The sequence below is a fragment of the Platalea leucorodia genome (genome assembly GCF_965183815.1).
Source record: "Platalea leucorodia genome assembly, chromosome: 2".
NCBI lineage: Eukaryota > Metazoa > Chordata > Aves > Pelecaniformes > Threskiornithidae > Platalea > Platalea leucorodia.
This window is the reverse complement of record NC_138824.1, coordinates 109,240,384-109,257,290: the sequence shown is the minus strand read 5'-3', so window position 1 is coordinate 109,257,290 and position 16,907 is coordinate 109,240,384. Positions and strand designations below refer to the sequence as shown.

Sequence of the window (16,907 nt, the reverse complement as noted above, 5' to 3'; positions counted from 1 at the left end):
GCATGCAGTTGATAAACATGATAAAAATCACCACCCCTCCATTATTCAAACAGTCAAGCAGGAAGCAAGTGGATGTCTGGTATTCTGAGGTATGGTAGAAATATTAACCACCACAGGTGTCACACTTCCACTTTTTAAACAGGTGTCATATTCCCATCTTCAGATACACTCACGGTACGGATACCTTTATCCGCAGCATTTTGGCAGTAGCTGCATAAGCCTTTTAGTTTGAATCAGGACTGTGCTTCTGAAACAACCATCTCAACTTACCACATCCTAGTTCGCATTGCAGAGCAGTCTCCGAGCATGCAGAGTGGGTTGCTTTCAAATGACATTAAATTGAAAGATGCCTTCCAGGAGCACACCTAATGCACTCTGATCAGTACTGAGGAGTCAGCAGTGGGACCAGAACAGAGCTTGTCTGAGGGCTCGCTAGAGCTAGAGCATATGGTGAGTAATCAAGTCTCACATCAATGGCTAAGGCTACCAATCCTCTCCTCCTGGGCCATGCTATTTGATGGCCACAACCACTGTATCCAGCTGCACTGCAGTCACAGCAGGTCAGGGACCTAAGACCTGAGCTTATCTAAAAGCTACCACATTTCTTTTTTAGGTCATAAAGCTCTTAATTGGTATTTCATGGACCTGTTGGAGCGAGTCTAGAGGAGGGCCACGAAGATGATCAGAGGGCTGGAGCACTTCTCCTATGAGGACAAGCTGAGAGAGTTGGGGTTATTCAGCCTGGAGAAGAGAAGGCTCTGGGGAGACCTTATAGCAGCCTTCCAGTACCTGAAGGGGGCCTACAAGAAAGCTGGAGAGGGACTTTTTACAAGAGCATGTAGTGACAGGACAAGGCGTAATGGCTTTAAACTGAAAGAGGGTAGATTTAGATTAGATATTAGAAAGAAATTCTTCACTCTGAGGGTGGTGAGGCACTGGAACAGGTTGCCCAGAGAAGTTGTGGATGCCCCATCCCTGGAAGTGTTCAAGGCCAGGCTGGATGGGGCTTTGAGCAACCTGGTCTACTGGAAGGTGTCCTGCCCATGGCAGGGGGGTTGGAACTAGATGATCTTTAAGGTCCCCTCCAACCCAAACCATTCTATGATTCTATGATTCACTCCTACAGTACACAGAAGGATGCAAGGGCTGAAACTAAAACTGGATTTTGATGCCACAGTGCAGACCCTCTTTGGCAGCTGCAGTGAATCCAGGGCTCTGTGGCAGTAGGCATACAGGCTGGTTCTTCACCTTCTGAGAAAACACAGGTAGTTCAGCTGGAATTGAGACCAACTGAACACAGATGTTTAAGAGTCAGCCCATTTTACACGTTGCCCATTTAACAGCTCCTGAAGTAAGGCCTGTCACCCAAGAGTCCCTCTCCCATTGAGTACTCCCCTTGCTGGGCAGACCTGTGCTTTGTCTGTCCCAGTCAATCTTGGTCCCTTTCTGCACACTGGCACACCTTCAAGAGGAAGGGGAAAAGTGTGCCCAGCCCAGGAGGGCTTGGAGCATGAGGGCAGAAGCACTCCTTTGGGAATCCATAGATGTAGACCTAAACCTCCCCTGTGCCACAGACGACTAACTTGTACTCCAGACATGGTCTCTTAACCATAAATTGTTCCTGCTAGGGAGCAGCAGCATATCATTTTCCTTACATTTTTTTAACAGAAGATAGAGTCTGTCTCAACTTTTTGTGTGGACTTTAGTTCAAAGCATTAGATGTGCACCAGGCATGCCCACCAGACTGAAGGGGGAGGTGTAAGCATGCTTAGACTTGGGATATTGATTAGCTAGGAGGCAGTGTCAAACTGTTCAGCACTAAGACTGATGCACACATCTTGATATGCTCAAAAGAAATCTTGAAAACTTCAGAGTGAAAAAGTAAGTTGAGGTACCCACTGAGTGCTGTCAGTGGCAGCTGTCAAATGTGGTAGGTGACTCTGGACTTAGCATAAATCCTGATTTAGTACTTCTTTAAGTCCCTCTTAATCCTTCCTTCCTCATTCATATCAGCTGCATTGTACTGGTCCATCACTTGCCATCCAGATGTTAATGTCTCATGTGATTATTAATTACCCTGAAATGCTCCTTTAGAGGTAAACCATAACTCTGTTTACAAAATTCACATAAAAAGAGCAGATGTTTTTACAGGGCTTTCTTCTTCCTAAAAAGGTACCCGACCTCTTTTCAGCATCTCCTTACTAAATTGCTTTCCACTTAGGTGTATATAAACTTAGCCATTAATTCCACCAACGTATATCTGCACTTCACCTTATACAAATAAGTAATCCCGATGTGAAATCAATCCTTATCTGAGGCAGAGATCATAAACCACAGATCTAACTGTATGTAGCATCACTGAAATCAATAAAGCCATCCCAAAATAAACTGGCAAATGGTCTTGTTTTACATATCTTTAATCTAGACCACTTCAACTTATTGTGAATTGAGAGTGATGTAGTGAACATCTCCTATATTATACATTATTTTTTGCCTAAGTAAGTAACCTGTTGCTTACTCCAGTGATTACTTGCGCTTAATGAGTTTCTTGACATATCCTCACTGTCATGTCATTTGAAATAATAGTATGGTTAAAAGAAAAGATGATATTATCAAATACAAATCAGGTCTAACACAAGCTAACAAGGAAAAACAAGCTTATATTAGTTTTATAAACCTGTCACTTAACAATTTCATTTCCCTGTGACTAAAAACCAAATATAAATACTGCACTAAATCTCCGAAGCTTGTTGCATTTGGTAGAAATAATTTAGAGTTCATTACTACAAGTATATACTAACAGGATCCCTTTGGTATTACTACAGTAGACTGGTTAATTACAGAGCCTACATTTACTCATGGGATATATCTTTCTTCACATGTATAGAGATTGTTCCTTATGGTTAAAAACACTAGATACGAGCAAACTTCTAAAATAAAGTTAACAAAATTTATCATTACAAATTGAGAAGTGTTTTTTGGCTGGACGATTTTCCATTTTACAGGTAAGAAAACCAAAGCCCAACAGTATCACTAGGCCACCCGACAGGTCAGTGCTTATTGCCAAATACTGAACCAGGAGAACATTGGAGCATTTAAGGTAGTTCTATAGAGCAAATATTTCATTCCAAGTCAAACTAGTCTGAAATGAGCTATTTCTCCATTTTAGATTTTCTTGATGGAAACTGATTTGGGGTATTCATCTCATTCTGAATTTTCCCAGTGAAAACCGTACTGCACTGACTCCAACCCCTCTTCAGCTCTGATGCAGAAGAAGTGTGCTCCACTGAACTACCATCACCACTTGCGTCAGAACAGGGAACTTCTCGGAAGATTTTCATTTTCTGCTTGACTGTGGCATCCTCTGCTGAGCTCGAGGGAGCTGACAGAATTAGCACAAAGTAGCATGTGGCAATGAGCCATAAAAAGCAATGCATTTCCAAACAATTACGGCACATTTTTCTTGGTGCTGGGAGACACAAGGCTACGGTCCAAGTGCTTAGCCACTTGAGAAGTGCAATTATGCACTGGAAATGCACTGCCTGGAACAGTCCCTCTTAAGAAATGGAAATTAGCAACTAAATTGGGAAATTAGAAAAAAAAAAGTTTCTTTCTGTCTCATGTTTTTTATTGGAACCTCCTTATCAACCCCACTGCTTCTTTCCTTTTTACCCAAAGTTTAACCAAATCAAGACAACAAATCACTATTCCTGTCCTACACTTTTTATAGGTATGTTTAAAATGTGTGAAAATATTATCATTACCCTTATACCGCACCACTGTGCAACACTGTTAGTCATGTCTGTATGTCTCCTTGTATCTTTTCAACAGCACCTTACCTCACATTTTTTCCATGCATTTATAATGGAAAAATTCTAGGAAGGTATGTCAGTCCTCAATTCTTCGCAGTTTCTTGCTCATGTCTTATGCTCTAAGCCACAACTCAATATATCATGACTGCCTGTATAGCCACCATTTTGCCAGTATGTTTACATGATAGATAAAGGATGCATGAGGCTAGTAGTCCGTTGTATATGAGTTACGACTACTGCCTAAAAGCATATATTAGAGCAAGTTCCCCTTTCCAAGGGCTGCAATACCAGAGCTCTATCCTAATTTGGGGAGCAAGTAAATGGCAAAGGATATAGCTCATAGTGAAAATGTCAACCCCAGCAAATACTGAAAAGGTAGACTTTTATGTGTCTTTGTGTTTTAGTAGAGTAAGCTGTTGAAAATCAAGCTCATATGGATAAACAATCCACAAAACAGGGGGAAAAAACCACTCATTGGACAACTACATCAATAATAGCTGTGGTAATAAACAAGCACTCAGGTCCATTACTGGAAAGAGTGGTGTATCTACCCTTTATGCTGGCAATTTAGAGCTAATACAATTTCATTAATTTTTCCAGATCTTAACTTGCAATTGAATATCTCAAGCAAAATAAAAGTTTATAGTCAAAAATTGTATTTATACCTCTGTACTTCAGTTCTTCTCAGCAGGACATAAAATCAATGAAAAAAAAAAGCGAGAATATAAAACATTAAAAAATGTTTTAAAAATTTAAAAATATATACAAATATAAAACCTCAGAGAAGCTGTAGTAAGCAACTTTAAAAAGAAACTTAAGGAGCCATCTGAAACATTTCTGTGCCTGAGCATCTGTGTCACCCATTGGAAGATTCTAGTTCAAGACATTTGAAATTTACTCTCGAGTCTCTACACTTTTTTAACGTGACATAAGAAACAGGTATTTGGATGCAAGGTGATGAAAGAAAGGAGGCTCAGAGACCTGTAAAGGGGAAGCTAGGGGTGATGAGAGCAAGCCTGGACAAAACCTGCAGAATGAAAACAAGCAGAATAACAGCAGTTTAAAAAAAAAGGAAGGAGAAATACAAAAAACCCCACCCCTCCATACACATGCCTATAAGCAGATAAAAATGCCTTTTACTGTGTATCTCCTAATGACTGCCTCAGAGGAAAGGAACAAAGTAGTACACAATAAAATGATAAAGCTTAGAAAAACACCACCTGAGAAAACCTATGGTAATGAAATTACCATTTCTATAGAATAAATATTTTTTTAAAACATCAGTCCATGAGCAAGTCTGTCCAGAGTTCTGTATTTTTTTGGTGTGTCTAGACAAGTAAAAGCATGTGCAATGGCTGGTTCAGAGCTTTGCACATACTGACCAGCATGCTGGAGCTGCCTCTTGCAATGACAAGGACAAAGCTATTAACTTGTTTTCCCTTCCTTCAGACACTATCTTCCATCTTCCTTCTAACCCAGCTGCTGACTTTCAATAAAACTTACAATTCGTAGGTTTTGGACAGCCCATTCTGACATTCAGATGAAATTTGTCAATAGGTTCAACCAAGTATGGCTGTGAAGAGCAGGGACAGTGGGGGCATAGGAAAGAAAGGAAAAGGATATATGCATAGGACTCATGTACACGAGAAACCAGGGTTAAATACATAAAACAACCTTACAGAAGAAAAATATACATATCTGTTCCTCAATCAGTACCATCAGGAAAGGCAATCAGGCATTGGAAAACCTTTTTCTGAACTGGAGGAGGAAATCTTTATGTAGGGCTTATTCCTGTCCACATTCCAATAGGTGAAAAGCTGTCATCAATCTCAACCTGAGCAGCAGCTCTAATTCCAAGGTGCCCAAACAGAAACAGAATGAAAATGCATTTATTTCATCTTTAAGTTATTCTCTTCAGAACAGACTTTAGAATTGCTTCATATCTGAAACATTGCTGCCCTGTCCATAGGTTTAATAGAAAAAAATCTGAACAGTTGCAATAATATTAATCTACAATGAGCATAAAGATAATTGATTTAAATAGCAAATTTACATATCTGCCCACAAATCTTATTGTTCCAGATCTCAGAGACTGAGATACTATATAATGAGAAAATGTGAATTCATTTATCCAATGAACACAGCACAGCAAAACTGCTGTGTATTAGATCTGTAGATCACATGTACAGTATATTAAATTCACTTAGGAGACAGATAATTATGTTTCCATGAAAAAGCCATTATAAATAATAAATAATTAAATATATGTATGACTTGACAAATAACGTGCCAGGATTATGCAGATAATTCATATTTAATTCAGTAGTTGCTTCACTGCTAACAAATAATGACGAATAGACCATTGCATGTTCTCCACCATGATACATTTACTTTATTCAAATTTCCCAAATACATAGATATCTGAACTTTTCAATTACTGTCACCCTAAGGCACTCAAAGCAAGTAATGCATATTACCAGGTAGACTCTTGAAAATAAATCTAGCTTATCTCATTTCCTTTCTCATTGCAGTCTTTATCCTGAGGAAGAATCAAAATGTCACTGCTGTAAGAGAAATTAAGTTAGTAGAAGCTCTCTCTTCATGTACCCCTCTCTGGGCAAGGGATAGGTTTGAAGGTCACTTCAGTGTTCTCCATCAGTACAAAATCATATCTGCACAGCTGCAGCCTACAAAAGTAGAAAAAGAAAAAAATGTGCACAACAGAAAAAGTTAACATTAACAGAAAAATATTTCAGTATTTGAATTATTAAACCTCCAGTATTTACCACCTTTGAGAGACGCTACTCAGAACAAGAAGAAATGTCTTCTTGTCTAAGTTTACACCTTATTTTACGCATCACTAGAGTAGTTTTGCCAGACTGTGAACAACAACCAGGACATCAGCTGGATGGTGCAAAGTGGCATGAGTAAGAAGTGTATCACATTAGTCTGAAATACGAAGATGCAATACTTCATCCATTAAAGCTATTAATCTGCCTTCAAATTAATTCTTTAGAACAATGGCCTAAGAACAGCCCAATTCCTCTTAACACTGGGCCTGAATAATTTCTTTTGAGTTCCCTAGGTATGAAAGTTTCTCTGCTTTCATTCCACAGAGGAAAGTAGAAAAACACATCATAATTTCTTGTAACTCTTTCAGTTGCAATGGCAGCATGCATAAGGATGTTTCAAGCAAAGGAGTAATTTGTCATCTAAACACCTAGAAAACTCAGAACTACATAATACTACGCGAGCGCATACAGAGGTCACAAAGGGAGTCACACACACACAAAATTTTACTTTTTGAGGTCAACATAGATGCTCTGCCTTTTAGGGCAGAGGCAGGTCATAGCTCTGCCCTTCATGCGCTACCATAGATAGGCGGTGAGAGCTGGTTTGAACAGGCAAATGACTAGCATACCCTCTGATGGCACTTCTAAGGGCATACAAGCTATGATACTTATTTTATTTAAAATTATCTTCTATATCTCACTCACAGATGTGGCTATACAACACAATCCACCTCGGACTGGGATGTAGCGTAGAGTGAACGAGCTAAAGGACAAAGCCTGAGAAAGAACATCCCACCAGGCACTTCTGTTGTTGCCCATTAGTGTGAGGTTTCCAACCAGTCAAGGCTCCACCCGTCTGTATGTGAAAGGGCTGTCAGATTTCTATTAAGAATTTGAGGCCCTTTAAGGACCCCACAAAGCTAAGATAGTAGATTTTAAGACTAAGACGATCAAGACAAATTCTGGTATTCTGTATAACACAAAGCATAGAATTTCATCCAGTCCTTCATCCACAATTTGTTTTTATTTGAATTTAATGGTTTACTACTATATTATTTTTGCAGAGGGAGAAAAAAAGAAATTTCCAGCATTTTAAAAGTCCTTATAAAAGACTGTGAAAGACTTCACAGGACAAATTTCCAACTAATACAATGTAAGATTATTATATGCATCCATTTTCTGAGTTGATTTTCGATATCTCACATAACAATACAATGCTGTATTTTAGCACATTTGCAACGGTGTTTGCAACACAGCAGCACAATGTGTTAGCACAGCCAGTTCTCCAACAGCAGTCATCACCTGGGAAGGGCTCTATCTAACCACAGGGGACACAACACTTAGATGAACCATAATGATGAATACTAGAAACAAAAATATGTTTTCCAACATATTGTATCTCATTTGAAGTGCAATCCATCTAAGCTTGTGATTATTGAGTACCAGGAATGCCTTACGGGAGAGTAGCCCTGAGCGAGGAGCAGGTTCTCCAGTTCACCAACAAGGAGTAAAACACAATTTTTTTGTTAGGTTAGGCTTTCATAATCCCTCGCCCCATGTGGCTTCTCTGCTGTCTACTAAAAAGCAAGGGAATGCCACACTCTCTTCTTCAGTAGAGGTATTAATAAGCTCTTATTTTTTATTACACCTGTTCTTGTTTTGGTTAAAAAAACCCAAAGGTGGCTGACCTAAGTATATTTGAGACACTCACTTTCCCCATCAATTGCGTTTGAATTGACTGATGGGTTCAAAAGCTTTTTGGGAGAACTGACACCTGGACACACACAAATTAGGAAAGCTTTCTGTTTTTATGGGTGAGCTGGAATGATTTATCTCAGAGACCAGAAGAGTCTGAAAATTATATGTACCTTTTAGCACTCCCACATTCACACACCATCTGTGTGAATAACGGACCAGCCCAGTAGACAACAGTCAGTGATATTCCCCAAACTCCCACTGTCTGCTATTAGCCCAGATCTGGGGAGACTGAGACTCCTATTTCCTTTTATCCCTGCACCTGTCCCCTGGTTTTTACCAATTACTTTGTTATATGAACAATTTAAATATTTTAATGTAGTTTCTAGTTGATTATCCTGTATTCAAGTAATTGTTGTAATTATATGTAACTAAATAAGGTAAATATAGGTAGTTATATTTACAATGAGCAATTATGTAACTATACCAAGCAATAGTGTTGTAGCATCTGCATTTAAATTCCCTTTACATGCTGATTCAATACACTATTTTCCATTGCTATCTAAAAGTATCTAATGTGCCTATATGACTGCCATCTGATGAGGCTCCATGTGGAGGACTTTAGTGGATCCTATATTAAAGCAAATAAAGTGCATCTTACTTCAAAACTAACAAGAGTCAGAGTAACAGGAATGAAAACTCAAAACCAGTAAGGGATGTTCACTGAAAGTCTTCCTTATTTGCTAGATCATTATCTGAAAAAGTCCTGAATGCTGATAGGTTTGCATGAAATGTATCTTCTGATTTATCACCGTTGGGTTGAAAAAAAAAACTGCAATACAATTTAGAGCTTTGACTATCTCTCATCACCAAATGCTTTTAAATAAAATCATGCCAGTTCACCTGAGAGCTTGAGACTTATGGCCTTGAAAAGTTAATAAAGTCTAATGCATACATATTTTAGGGCAATATTTTGATTACTGTTCTGTTTCTTTCTAACTCTCTCCCACCTGTCTCCTCCTTCTCCATAAATACGAAATAGCAGATTAATTTAACAAGGTTTCATAATTTTTACAAAGTATCATACCCAATTGCTACTAGACAATTACCATATACCAAATCAGAAAGCCTTAAATGTCATTTCTCAAGTTAACAAAATATACTGACTTAAGACTTACTCATATTGTAATATTATTCCCACTCATTACTTATTTGATAGCCATTATTAGATTTTATTTTAGATTCTGACTTTGTTGAATCTGCTGTTCATATGAAGCAAATTAACATAATAACTCTAAAATAAAGTACTCTTGCTACTCCTGGATATTTCTTACCTATTCCATGTAATATGTTATTTTCACAAGATGCAAATGTAAAATTTAATTACTAATGCTATTGTACAAGTAACTCTGGAGATCTAAAAAAAGAACATATGGCAATACTGCCCAAGTATTTAAAACCAGAAATAATTAATAAAAGCTTAGTAATGACACTTAAATATCAACAAATGCAGATGATTTCATTTTAAGTGTAGGAAGCATAGACTGTGTTTTCATCTTGGAAGGTCTTTACCATCAGCAAGAAGACCAAAAACCTATTCTGGTCACACAAGTAGCTGAAGTGCTCCATTTCATATCTGAGTGTGAAAAGCTGTGTACAGACACGTGATTAAAATCAGAAAAGTGCTTAATAAAATTTCTCTTCTGCAAGAGAACTTAACCATGCAGGTGTAAGTCAGGCTGGTCCACATAAGTGGTCCTTGAAAACCCGTTGTGACCAGACAGCAGCAGCAGCCTGCTGTAACAAGCAGCACGCTTGCTGACGTCTACATGCACAAGAGATGCAAACCGAGGGTGCTGTGCCCTAAATGTTAATGTACAGAGCAGCTCTTCCACATGATAAATTTGATCCTAGGTAGGATGAGAAGGATATTCCTGCATTTAGGAATGTGTGATTAAAAAAATCAATAGAGGCAAATACACATCCTGAGCAGTTTAGTTGATATGCAAATTTGATACATGACAAACACGTACCTTTCTGGATTATTAAGAGATTTCAGCCTCATCTGGAGAATCCTAAGCTTGTGTTTTGGGCCTATTAATGTCTTCGTAGAAAAGGTCAAGGAAATTTTTGATATTTTGTCAAGGTCTTGGTAAAATCCAGTTAGTATTTTGACTCTTTTATATTGCTGAAATGTTGAAGCTTCACTAAAGAAAAAAATTATTTCTAGTCAGGGTTTTGTTAGCTGAGTAATATTCAGTATTACTAAGCATTATTATTAAGATCAGAAATCTTGTAAGACATACCGACTTCGAGCATTCAGAACAAGGACACCCAGAACTGGATTCAAACCAGTACCATGCAAGAACCTGGGCTAGTTCATAAATGGAGAGATGATCACTTCAGTGTGAGGAGCATTGCCTCTGACACTGAGCCATGTCCAGGAAAAGGAGCCACGGCCAAGTCTTAACGACCTCATGATACTTTTTTGACTTACATGTTAACAAGTTAAAAGGTTTAGGAAACTCAGAAAATTAGTCCTATAAAGTGATAAAAAAGATTTAAAGACAAAGCACAACATACCTATTTGTCTCCGATTCTACTGTGTTTCCAGCATAATCTGTTATTTTAACTTTAATGAAACCTCTCCTAATGCTTTTATTCCAGGTAGTAATATCCAGTAAGTAGTTATACACTGCAAACAGAAATATGAAATAACAAGATTCAAAGAATGACTTCAACAGGATACAGTTGTTATTATCACACTGTTAAAAGTACTCACTGGTTGATGATGGGAATAGCGACTCTTTAAGTTACCAGCTCAAAGCAGAATAAGGCGGCTATTGGCAAAAATTAGCTTCTACCAAATGGCTACTTGGAGTTTTGTGCAATTAGTGTATCATTTCCTCTAGTTTTTACATGGAAAGGATTTGCATCAGAAAGCTACCATCAGAATTAGCATGAAGAGTTTGACCTGCCTAAGGAGAAAGTGCAAAATCAAGCCCTGACTAGCACCTTCAGGTTTTGGCAAGCTCTGCAAAGAGGGGATATTTGAGCTATTGGTGTAGCAACACTATCACGTTACCCACAGAAGTGACATGTCCAGAAAACAGCTGAGGTACATTGGCAGGGAGAGGGGAGGAACAGCATTGGCACAAGCCTTGTGTATAGGCAAAGTGGGTATTTAGCTAGGTGAGCAGATGAACCAGGTGGTAAAAGCTAAAGAGAGACATTATTCCTATGCTTTGCTTGCCCAGCCTGAGCAGGTGCAGCAGTACAGGTCCTCCAAGCACCCTTCCCGCAGAGAACTCGACCTGCCAAAACCTCTGTGTGGGTACTAGAAAAACTGCATGGGGAAGGCTGAGGAAGAGGAGAGGGATTTGATTGCTTTCCCATGCTCCAGCCCCTTCTCCCCCTCCCCTGGAGGGCCCACAGCCTCAGGAAAACAGGCTGGGTACCTGGGGCTGGCACCCTCCGCGCACTGGCACGGAGCTGACCTGCTCTCCTGTGCCTTTGGAAACCCTGACCTGGCCTTCTACCGCACTTCTGTAACCACCACCAGTATTGTAACCATGCTACGGCTATCCAGAGGAAACACAACATTACTACTCCCAAAGCAAGGAAGCCAATTCAAACTATTTTTTTTTTGCTTGTTGCTTTTTAACACTCTCTCCTGAAAGGCTAAGCCTCACTTTATATGAAAAACTTGTCCTGCTCAGGTTTACAGTTTCACTTAGTTTTAAGGCCTCTTGTTTACTTCTTTTTCCCATGTTTTCAAATATCTAGTAATTAAAATAAGGTTTTAGTTCATAAATACCCTGTTTTTCAGACTGGTTTAGTACACTCATTTCTCTTCTTGACTTTGCATATTTTTCCTTAAATTTATGCTGTCATTACAATGTTTCTTATTACTCTCCATGTGCCTCCTCCTATGTTTGGTAATATTTCTCCCCCTCTTTTCTCTCTTCTACCACCCCTCTCCCAGAATACTATACATAATCTTTTCCTTCTGCAATGTACTCTTTCCATCATTAGGATTCTGCCTGGTTGGATTTTTGATGAATGTCCAGATTTTAATATGTGTGAGAGTGAAAGCAAAGCTGTATTTTTCTGCCAGAAGAATGAATGAGGAGACAGACCTAGCAGTCTGTGCAGCCTTGAGAGCATGGAAGAGCAAAGCCCAAGCAAACAGGAGCAGGGGAGAACAGCAGTAGCAGGTTGGGGTTGAGCTGGAAGATTACTGTGAATAGGAGTTATTTTATGTAAAATCCATCACATCTTCATTAACCTTTCCTTGGCCCTTTGGAAGAAACAGTGATGTAAGTAAGCATGATTACCACTATAAAAAGAGATACTCAGTCCCTGGCCACAAAACATTGCCAAGATGATCGAAAAAGCTAATGGGAAAATTTGATTTCACTGGAATTTCGTGGAAGCCTATCCCCATACCCTAAATCAAAGAACCTTAAACATAACCAATTAGAAGACTGTGCTAACATTTGCTTATGGTGGTAAAGTCTGTTAATAAAACCAGAAACTGGATGAGAATCTAAACTGGACCTCTACATGGATAGGCAGATATCTAAACTGTTGCAGCTAAAGCCCATGCCATGAGAATTCATTCCCATACAGTATAACCCTGAAACAGTCAGCTATGTTTTCCCTCCACTGTTTTACTCCTAGGGAGACATGGACTTTTAAAAGCTGGAGTAGCTTTAGTTGACTGTGGGGTGCTCTCCTCCTAGGGTGGAACATAGAGGTGTCTCTTTTTTGTCCCCCACCCAGGGCAGTCTCGCTTCCCATTTCTGCCCTCTGAAAAAGGCAGCAATGATCCCATCTAGGCAGGTTCTCTCAGTCCAGCTTTTTCCCTGTCACTTGATCCTCATTTTCTGGCTTCCTTCTTCCTCTTGGCAGTCCATCCCATTACTTTTAAAGTCACATGTCTTTCTCAGTTCAAGTATCGCTTACTCTTCTGCCAGAATCATTCTTCTTCTTCCTCCAGTCTGTGAACTGAAACTTAGCTCATGCTTTATTATACCATTTTACACAGCAGTTAACAATAACTTTCTGCTTTTTCCATGCGTTCACTCCAGATCAGCTAACAAACAACAGCCATAATATTTCATAAAGAGTTTGTTACGTATGTATTCAGTCACTCACTGCAGAATGGGTCTTGATTTGAGGTATCAAAATAAGCTTTTGTTGGTGAACTCATTGGGACTAACAGTTTTTTCCATCTATCAGCATCATAACCTGAAATCCAAAGTTTAAATATTTCAGACATTTAGCAAAATCACAATACACATATAATTACACAAAAGAAACTCACCCAAAGTGACAGACTTGACTTTAATTTTCTCAAATATTCTCTGAGAAAGTAAATTGACTTTGAAAATGCAGGAATCCCCTAAGTATAATAGAATGTAGTATGCAAGTATTTCATTCTTCAAATATATTAGTATCACTAAAATTGTCATAATGTAATAGTTGGAATCCATTTACTCTAGAGTACTAACTCCAAAAAATAGTGCTTATAAACTCCTGCACAGATTATAAAACCAAACCCCAAAAAGTAGCCCACATATTTGCAGAGAACTGTTACAGAACATCTTCACATGAGGTAAAATTTCTTCCTCTCTTTTTTGAATCATTAAAGCAAATATTTGTAAACCCTCTGGTCTATAATTGTGGATATTATTTAATAAAATGTTAGATACTCTGTAAACTTCCTAAGCTTATGGATGTAAAGTAGAAAGAACTTTTGGTTTATACACTTCTATGCTTATTGTCTCTGGGGCTTGATAACAGTCCTTGTTTCTAAAAAGGCTGATCCTATTATGTCCCTCTTGATTTCTTTACCTAGACTGGACAATGAGGGCTAGTTCCAGGCTGCAGAGCTGCCACTGCAAGGCAGCACGCAGGAAAGCTTGCAGCAGAAGGATGCAGGTTCTCCTCTCAGTTCCCAGATTCAGCTGCCTGCCATTTCCACATAGGTTTCTTGGTTATTAAAAAAAAAAAAAAAAAAAGGTGGCAACTGACTGGTCAAATATTTCTCCACCTCTAGCTCGAGCATTCTGTGTAATGCATCAAGCATAGCTAATAACCATGCTGGGGAAATCCTGGAGTCTTCCTGCCCTACTATAAGGTCCCATTATGGTTGGGTTTTTTTATAAAATAGCACACAGATCTGCCTACGCTTTTTCTTCAAACCTGATCTAACTAATATAGGGTGTACATAAGGATGTAAAAAAGACAAGGTAAAAATTGAAAGTTAACTTCTAATTAAATATTTTTTAAATTTCATTCTTAAAAAACCCTGCCAACTGGGAAATGCTCACACTATTGTAGCTCTTTTCAGACTGTCCCCAGATCCTCTCTAAAAGCAATAAAACCCCGAACAACTAAAAACCCCTCCAAATAAAAGCCTGATTCCAAAAGAAGAGCCAGAGAAACCATGAAGTTGCTATAAACATTATTACTCTTAAATAAAACCCACAGGTACTCTAGGGATGATAACACACTGTGAAAGCCTAAAGTGATGAACGAAGCAGAAGCAGTTTCTCTGTAGAAAGGAAATACACTGTGAATCCATTTCAGACTGGAAAGCACAATGATCAAAGATTAGGAACGTTCAGCACCTGTGTCTAACAGAGATAACTATAAAGCAGACAAAGCCATAAACTTTAAACTACGTTAAACAGTATGCAGCTCTGCACGCGATCAATCTCTACAGATCCCCTAACACGACACGACAGATCTCTGGAGTAGCCTCAGAATGAGCTAGTCCGGATTTCACGGAAAATCTCACCCAGCCCAGAGCAGATATCATAACGCTTACCCAGTACTGGACAGGACATTGGCTGGAAAGCTTCACAATCAACACATTTTCCTCTCTTGTAATCCAAGTAAGAGTCACAAGGATACGTTATTATGTCGCATCTTCTTTTCAAAGATGATAAGAAGAGGAAGACAGATCTTTGGTGGTCACACTTAAAATACTGAAGTCCTTCAGGAAAGAAAAAACAAAATACATGAAGAATATGTAATCCCTTTTCTTCGTAAAATAGAAGGTGTTATCAAAGTAATCCCATTTACCTGAGTCATTCTTAGTTAGCCATGTTTTTATGCTTTGGTTAGTTGAGCACCAAGTGTAAAAAATGGATGCACACATACAAGAAGAAATTGAAGACTATTTTGAATATTACAGGTACAGAGAAAAGTCTACAAGGTTTTATATGTAAGAAATAGTCTACTAAGTCCTATCAAATTTACAGAATTTTTTGTTATATAGCATGAGTCTGAGTTAAAATTTGGCTTGTTGCATCCAGTGCAAAACATTTCAGTAAAAAAGTTACTGTGAGGAATACTTCAGAGATTCTTCTCTGTGTTTTTTGGGGGTAAGAAATTACTTCCTCTACTAGCAAAACAAACTATGAGAATTGTACAGATGAAGATCCTGAGCCTTAAGGGATTCTCCCATACTCACCAACACACAAGTGGAAGCCCTATGCTTTTGCAGCACCTCTAATTGTAGCAGCACTGTGCAGATTAGTAATAGAAACATAGGCAGACATAAACATATCCAAAAAGAGTAAACAAAAACAACAGGCAGCAACCTTGCCTGAGATTTACAGAGGTTGAAATAAGCAAAATTCTGCAGCAAAAGATCATGTCATAAAACTGTTTTCATCCTAGAGCCTAAAAGACTTGTCCAAAACCTAGTTCATCGTTGCCAACCAGGAGGAACCTAAGCCACAGTGAAGACTTGAAAGCCTTGCCTTCCGTGTCATATGCAAGCGATCCTGTCCAAACCACTTGCACACAAACATCCTCCCCCATGCCTAGCCATATATAAACATAGAAAAATAATGAACAATATATGCAGATTGTACGTATAATATAATAATATAATTCCATCATACCAATAATAGTGGTACGGTGGAATATGCATGCTTACAGGAAGATCTTTATTTAAAAAAAAAAGAGGTCAAATGTCTTTGTTATTTCTCATTTGCTGAGTGGGGATGGAAAAGAAAAAATACAATGCCATCGGCTCCCATATTGCCGAATATGTGCAGTGTCCATTGAATTCAGTTTAAACTTTTTTGATTTGATCTCAAACTCTGTTCTCATTAACTGAATATATTTTTATTTACCACTGAATACTGTTTGTGGACAACCAGGCTGATCCATTCCTCCATTTGGATAGAAATCAATGGTTCCTAAAGGTTTCTTGAAACCTAGTACTAAAGTAAAAACATCATGAATCAAAAAAACATAAACAGGATTATGCAGTCAATTATTTATCATCACATTCATTACAAAATAACATTGAGGTCTTAAAGAAAATGTTTGCAATTATACTGTTCTTTTGTTCTGTAAATGGAAGTCATGTTACGAGTTAAAATCCATGGTTTTTTTCTTTTTAAGAAAATTTTACATATGTAAAATGCTGTATACAAATGTATACAAATTTGTGTAAGATTCCTACTGCCCCAAAAGAAAAAGGAAAGAACAGAAGAATCTATCCAGTGCTGTAGCTGAAACATTATTTGCACAAAGAAATTCATGAAATTCATATTCTCTCCAGGAACTAAAATTTTTTCCC

The 16,907-nt window shown here is 38.3% G+C and overlaps 1 protein-coding gene across 1 annotated transcript in view; it reads right to left on the bottom strand.

The window, feature by feature from the left end:
- Nucleotides 1-6,411: 6,411 nt before the first annotated feature.
- Nucleotides 6,412-16,907, bottom strand: part of LIPI (lipase I) — a gene marked incomplete at both ends in the record, with an annotated part of 23,340 nt that continues 12,844 nt past the window's right edge. Inside the window, 6 exons of the mRNA XM_082336462.1 lie at nucleotides 6,412-6,499; nucleotides 10,333-10,506; nucleotides 10,883-10,994; nucleotides 13,460-13,552; nucleotides 15,138-15,305; nucleotides 16,456-16,545. Of these exons, the coding sequence (XP_082192588.1) occupies nucleotides 6,412-6,499; nucleotides 10,333-10,506; nucleotides 10,883-10,994; nucleotides 13,460-13,552; nucleotides 15,138-15,305; nucleotides 16,456-16,545 (725 nt within the window). The remainder of the gene's footprint in view (nucleotides 6,500-10,332; nucleotides 10,507-10,882; nucleotides 10,995-13,459; nucleotides 13,553-15,137; nucleotides 15,306-16,455; nucleotides 16,546-16,907) is intronic.